The 6861-nt window shown below is 48.4% G+C and overlaps 1 protein-coding gene across 2 annotated transcripts in view; it reads left to right on the top strand.

The window, feature by feature from the left end:
- Positions 1–6615, top strand: part of parn (poly(A)-specific ribonuclease (deadenylation nuclease)) — a 9299-nt gene extending 2684 nt beyond the window's left edge. Inside the window, exons 9-26 of one of the 2 annotated variants that reach the window (XM_083522158.1) lie at positions 705–743; positions 967–1009; positions 1128–1205; positions 1300–1356; positions 1452–1529; positions 1710–1753; positions 2401–2443; positions 2526–2601; positions 2766–2876; positions 2956–3025; positions 3103–3158; positions 3229–3315; positions 4922–4996; positions 5086–5254; positions 5332–5450; positions 5528–5603; positions 5699–5778; positions 5867–6615. In XM_083522158.1, coding sequence (XP_083378284.1) covers positions 705–743; positions 967–1009; positions 1128–1205; positions 1300–1356; positions 1452–1529; positions 1710–1753; positions 2401–2443; positions 2526–2601; positions 2766–2876; positions 2956–3025; positions 3103–3158; positions 3229–3315; positions 4922–4996; positions 5086–5254; positions 5332–5450; positions 5528–5603; positions 5699–5778; positions 5867–5916 — 1351 coding nt within the window. In that variant the 3' untranslated portion in view covers positions 5917–6615. Of the gene's footprint in view, positions 1–704; positions 744–966; positions 1010–1124; positions 1206–1299; positions 1357–1451; positions 1530–1709; positions 1754–2400; positions 2444–2525; positions 2602–2765; positions 2877–2955; positions 3026–3102; positions 3159–3228; positions 3316–4921; positions 4997–5085; positions 5255–5331; positions 5451–5527; positions 5604–5698; positions 5779–5866 lie in introns of both variants that reach the window. The other variant, XM_083522157.1, reaches the window with a different exon arrangement.
- The last annotated feature ends 246 nt before the right edge of the window (positions 6616–6861 follow it).

The following is a 6861-nucleotide window of genomic DNA, read 5'->3' as shown; positions in this document are numbered from 1 at the left end:
CCTCTCTCTCTCGCTCACCCCCTCTCTCTCTCGCTCACCCCCTCTCTCTCTCGCTCACCCCCTCTCTCTCTCGCTCACCCCCTCTCTCTCTCTCGCTCACCCCCTCTCTCTCTCTCGCTCACCCCCTCTCTCTCTCTCGCTCACCCCCTCTCTCTCTCTCGCTCACCCCCTCTCTCTCTCTCGCTCACCCCCTCTCTCTCTCTCGCTCACCCCCTCTCTCTCTCTCGCTCACCCCCTCTCTCTCTCTCGCTCACCCCCTCTCTCTCTCTCTCTCGCTCACCCCCTCTCTCTCTCTCTCTCGCTCACCCCCTCTCTCTCTCTCGCTCACCCCCTCTCTCTCTCTCTCTCGCTCACCCCCTCTCTCTCTCTCTCTCGCTCACCCCCTCTCTCTCTCTCTCTCGCTCACCCCCTCTCTCTCTCTCTCTCGCTCACCCCCTCTCTCTCTCTCTCTCGCTCACCCCCTCTCTCTCTCTCTCTCGCTCACCCCCTCTCTCTCTCTCTCTCGCTCACCCCCTCTCTCTCTCTCTCTCGCTCACCCCCTCTCTCTCTCTCTCTCGCTCACCCCCTCTCTCTCTCTCTCTCGCTCACCCTCTCTCTCTCTCTCTCTCGCTCACCCTCTCTCTCTCTCTCTCTCGCTCACCCTCTCTCTCTCTCTCGCTCACCCCCTCTCTCTCTCGCTCACCCTCTCCCTCTCTCGCTCTCAGGTTTCAGAGAAAGCTCATCTACCAGACCCTAAACTGGAAGTAAGATGTTTTATCAAACATTATCTTTTTTTTATTATTTTTATACTTAAACCCAGTAGTTAATCATTGGTTTTTTTTTTTGTATATATAAAAATAGCTTTTTAAATCAGAATCAGTTTTTTATTGGTGATTGATTTTCATACTGTTTGTTGGTTGTATTTGTGTAATATTGGGGTTTTGTGTTGGTTTTTATGGGGTGGTGACATGAATTTCTGTTCTTCAGGTTTCCTAAAGGACTTCATATTGAAACTGTGGAGAACGACAAGGTAAGTGCCCATGTTTGTTACCCATAATGCACCTCTGCCTGTGTAAGGAGTTGTGTGAAGGGGCTACAGAGACTAATCAAGAACTTCTGAAAATGTTTTGAAACTTGTGTTCCAGAAGGAGCGTTTTATTCAGATCAGTAAAGTGGATGAGGAGGAGAGGAAGAGGATTGAGCAGCAGAAATACGAACGAGAGCAGGTGACCTCTGACCTTACAGCCCTGATCATCTGTGTAATATTATGTTACTGTACATTATTAATGTGTGTGTGTGTGTGTGTGTGTGTGCGCGCAGGAAGAACTGAATGATGCAGTCGGCTTCTCCAGAGTCATACACGTCATCTCTAAATCTGTACGTTTTATCTAATATCATTGTAAAGCCTCGTCTCATTGTGAATTATAAAGTGTCCCTTAATCTGGTGGACTTCATGGTTCTTGCTTTTCCAGGGTAAACTGGTGGTTGGTCACAACATGCTGCTAGATGTCATGCACACCATCCACCAGTTCTACTGCCCCCTGCCTGAGGTAACTCTTACCAAGCACTTAGTCTGTAGGCCCCAGATTTTGGGATTAGAGTTAGTTTGGGATATGTGGTCTGGAGAAGATGGTTGGCGTGGAAGATGGAAGAAGTGTTGGTGTTTTTGGGAGCATTTACAAAATGAAGCCTGCATGAAATTCAGTATTACTTGTGCTGTGTGTTTGCAGGAGTTGGATGACTTCAAAGAGGTTACAATGTGTGTCTTTCCCAGGTAAGTGTTTTAGTTTGACTGGTTTCAGTGCAACTTAAACCGGACCTGGCGCGCCCTGTGGGCCTGGCCCCTCTTAAACCGGACCTGGCGCGCCCTGTGGGCCTGGCCCCTCTTAAACCGGACCTGGCGCGCCCTGTGGGCCTGGCCCCTCTTAAACCGGACCTGGCGCGCCCTGTGGGCCTGGCCCCTCTTAAACCGGACCTGGCGCGCCCTGTGGGCCTGGCCCCTCTTAAACCGGACCTGGCGCGCCCTGTGGGCCTGGCCCCTCTTAAACCGGACCTGGCGCGCCCTGTGGGCCTGGCCCCTCTTAAACCGGACCTGGCGCGCCCTGTGGGCCTGGCCCCTCTTAAACCGGACCTGGCGCGCCCTGTGGGCCTGGCCCCTCTTAAACCGGACCTGGCGCGCCCTGTGGGCCTGGCCCCTCTTAAACCGGACCTGGCGCGCCCTGTGGGCCTGGCCCCTCTTAAACCGGACCTGGCGCGCCCTGTGGGCCTGGCCCCTCTTAAACCGGACCTGGCGCGCCCTGTGGGCCTGGCCCCTCTTAAACGTGACCGGTTACCTTCTCCCTGTATTGCCTCACCATATATATATATATATATAATTGATGGGACAGATGTTACTCTGTAACCTATAACCTCATTTTTCAGAATTTTGGACACAAAGCTGATGGCATCAACACACCCTTTCAAGGTATGAGAGGAAACAAGTAGTTTAATTCTTTTTAATTTAAATGACTATAACCTGTGTTTGTGTGTGTGTGTGTGTGTGTCAGGAGCTGATTACAAACACGTCTTTGGCAGAGCTGGAGAAGCAGCTAAAGGAACAGCCTTTCAGAGCCCCCAGAGTTGGTCAGTGAGACAGTGTTATAAATAACAGGTTCTGTGCTGGAGCTTTGTGTAAGATTTGGGGTTTTAGGAAGGTGAACTGTCTGGGTTACTTTGTGTTTTTGAGGAAAGTTTAAGGGGTGTGTGTGTGTGTGTGTGTGTGTGTGTGTGTGTGTGTGTGTGTGTAGAAAGTTCTGAGGGATTTCAGAGTTATGACACTGCATCTGAGCAACTGCATGAAGCTGGCTATGATGCTTACATCACTGGGCTCTGCTTCATCTCCATGGCCAACTACCTAGGTAGGTGTGTGTGTGTGTTTGGTACATCAACTCTTGTATCATAAGAACACCAGCACTCAGAACATGTTCATGTTCTTAGGTTCGTTCCTCACACCTCCAAGAGCTCACATCTCTGCTCGCTCCAAACTCATTGAGCCCTTCTACAACAAGTAAGGACTTCTTCCTTCTATCTTAACTTTTTTTTTTTTTTTTTTTTTTCTTTTTTCTAAACAAAGTTGTGTTGCAGGTTGTTCCTCATGCGGGTGGCTGATATTCCTTACCTAAACATTAGTGGACCAGACTGTAAGTCAGAAGCAGAACTTGTGTTGGTGTGGTGTTCTCTCACAGATGGTGACACTTGTTTGTGTTTCAGTGCAGCCAAAGCGAGACAACGTTCTGTACGTCACCTTCCCTAAAGAGTGGAAAACCAGTGACCTCTATCAGCTGTTCAGTGCCTTCGGTAACACACACACACACACACACACACTCCCTCACACCTCCCTCTACTCGTCTACCCCATATTTATCCTTCATCAATCCACTCCTGTCCATCAGATTGTCTGTCCATCCATCCACCCAGATTATCTACTCGCTTTACTCCTCCTATCCATCCATCCATCCACCCAGATTATCTACTCGCTTTACTCCTCCTATCCATCCATCCATCCACCCAGATTATCTACTCGCTTTACTCCTCCTGTCTGTCCATCCATCCACCCAGATTATCTACTCGCTTTACTCTTCCTGTCTGTCCATCCATCCACCCAGATTATCTACTCGCTTTACTCCTCCTGTCTGTCCATCCATCCACCCAGATTATCTACTCGCTTTACTCCTCCTGTCTGTCCATCCATCCACCCAGATTATCTACTCGCTTTACTCCTCCTGTCTGTCCATCCATCCACCCAGATTATCTACTCGCTTTACTCCTCCTGTCTGTCCATCCATCCACCCAGATTATCTACTCGCTTTACTCTTCCTGTCTGTCCATCCATCCACCCAGATTATCTACTCGCTTTACTCCTCCTGTCTGTCCATCCATCCACCCAGATTATCTACTCGCTTTACTCCTCCTGTCTGTCCATCCATCCACCCAGATTATCTACTCGCTTTACTCTTCCTGTCTGTCTGTCCATCCATCCACCCAGATTATCTACTCGCTTTACTCTTCCTGTCTGTCTGTCCATCCATCCACCCAGATTATCTACTCGCTTTACTCTTCCTGTCTGTCCGTCCATCCATCCACCCAGATTATCTACTCGCTTTACTCTTCCTGTCTGTCCGTCCATCCATCCACCCAGATTATCTACTCGCTTTACTCTTCCTGTCTGTCCGTCCATCCATCCACCCAGATTATCTACTCGCTTTACTCCTCCTGTCTGTCCGTCCATCCATCCACCCAGATTATCTACTCGCTTTACTCTTCCTGTCTGTCCGTCCATCCATCCACCCAGATTATCTACTCGCTTTACTCTTCCTGTCTGTCCGTCCATCCATCCACCCAGATTATCTACTCGCTTTACTCTTCCTGTCTGTCCGTCCATCCATCCACCCAGATTATCTACTCGCTTTACTCTTCCTGTCTGTCCGTCCATCCATCCACCCAGATTATCTACTCGCTTTACTCTTCCTGTCTGTCCGTCCATCCATCCACCCAGATTATCTACTCGCTTTACTCTTCCTGTCTGTCCGTCCATCCATCCACCCAGATTATCTACTCGCTTTACTCTTCCTGTCTGTCCGTCCATCCATCCACCCAGATTATCTACTCGCTTTACTCTTCCTGTCTGTCCGTCCATCCATCCACCCAGATTATCTACTCGCTTTACTCCTCCTGTCTGTCCGTCCATCCATCCACCCAGATTCTTCATTCACCATTTTTTTTTTTATCAACCCACATTCCTGTCCATCCACTCAACTGCACTCTCGATCTTCTCCTATCCCCACCTCCCAACCCCTCAATCATCTACCACTACTACACAAACTTCTCCAAGATGTGCATGTGTGATTTAGAGTTCCATTCCCTGAAGATCTGTGTTTCTGTAACACACTGCTGTAATGTTTCAGGGAACATCCAGGTGTCATGGGTGGACGATACGTCTGCGTTTGTGTCTCTCAGTCAGCTGGAGCAGGTGCAGATCGGTATGAGCCTTTCAGCTTTGCTTTTAGAAAAGCTTCTCCTTTGATGATGATGATGATGGTTTTTTTTTATTTTGGTTATGCGCTTGTAGCAGTGAACACGAGTCAGTACGCAGAGAGTTACCGCATCCAGACGTATGCGGAGTACATGCAGTCCAAGCAGAAGAACACTCGCACGCAAATGAAGTGGGGGGAGGACGGGTGGGCGGAGCGTCCCTACCGTGCTGTTGCCATGACCGCAGCTTCTGCAGCCCATGACAGGTAAGTTTGTGCGAGTGAGCGTACGCTAGCATGTAGTATAGACGCTAACGGAGGATTTGTTGTGTATGATGGTGTAGGTGTTCACTGAGAGGGAAAAGGAGCATCAGCCCCACTCACAACAGTCAGAACTCCGACTTCAGCACCGCGGACAGCACCTGGAGTAACTACGGCAACACCAAGAGGATAAAAAAAGATGGTGCGGAGTTATTTCACGTGGCGTTATCTGTGTACGTGAGACGAAAATGTGTAACTTTAATTGTGGGGTTGTTTCAGGTGCTCTGAGTGCTGATTCGTCATTCGCTGATGCCGCAGACGCCAAGACGACAGACGATTGGCTCAGGACACAAACGTAGGTGTCTTAAAGTTTAACGGGTCTGTTATAATCCAGATTTATAAAGCACAGGGGTTAAGTGTGTGTGTGTGTGTGTGTGTGTGTGTTTTCAGGACTGAAGGGGGTGGGGCTTCTACAAGCCCAGATAAGGAAGACGACCCATGGCCTCAGTCCTCAGCCAATCAGAATCAGGGTATGAAATTGTACTTTAATACAATAAAATTAATTTATTACAATTGTGAAAAATGTACAAAAAAATGACCCCTCTGTCCTCTGCTCAGGGTCTCGGGCGAAGTCTTCCGGACTGTTTGACGTCCCTCAGGTTTGGTAGTGGTGTGAAAACGTGGCTAGCCAATCAGGGGCCTCCACTTGAGAACTCAGCTACCCAGCAGCCAATTAGAAAAGGCTTTTACTTGAGCAGTCTCTTTTGGATCCGCTGTTACAAGGGACCACTTACGTAATAGCCAATGAGCAGAGTTTCTGACGCGACTCTCTTACATGAGCCAATCAGAAGCCTCCATCTAGGAAAGCAGCTAACTTACCAGCCAATCAGAAGAGAGGCTGCTGGATCACGCAGTTTAATACATGACCTGAAGCCATAAACATTTGTGTGGTGTGCGTCTCTCTCTCACACACACACACACACACACACACACACACACACTCACACTCTCTCTCACTCTGTAATGGGGGGGGGGGGGGTGTATGTGAGAGTGTGGCTGATCCTGGAACAGTTAAGTGTGATGGTGATCAGCTATTTTTAAACACTGTATGCTTGTTTTTTGTTTGTAATTTTTAAGTGTTTCTCCTGTACACTAATTGCCCCCCACCCGATCTGCCCCACTGTACTTTTATATTGAACATGCCCCATGGAGCTGCTCGTGTGTGTGTGTGTGTGTGTGTGTTTTGCCTGCAGGAATGTGAGAGAGAAAAAGTGTTTCTGAGATCAAGGTCATGTCATTTTGTTTTCTTTTGTATGATGACTTCCTCATCCAGAGAGGAGAAAAGAATTAAAGAATGTTTCTTAGTACATCTGTTATTACTGTCTTTATTACAGAGGGGGAGGAGCTTCTGGGACAGTGTTGGTCACAAAACGGGAAAAAAAAATCTAGATACGGTTTGAATTTTTTTATTTATTTCTTTTTTGTGGAACGTAGCCAGCTCAATGGGAGCAGAGAGATCAGGACTCGAGTCCATGCTGTAAATCTGAGTCCTCCACTAGGGTGTTTTTTTTTTTTTTTTTTTCCCTGTGAACATTTGAGTCTGTACTCATGAC

Source organism: Silurus aristotelis (assembly GCF_946808225.1).
Source record: "Silurus aristotelis genome assembly, chromosome: 20".
NCBI lineage: Eukaryota > Metazoa > Chordata > Actinopteri > Siluriformes > Siluridae > Silurus > Silurus aristotelis.
Note: the sequence above shows the minus strand (reverse complement) of the source record. Positions and strands in the feature narration are given on the sequence as shown.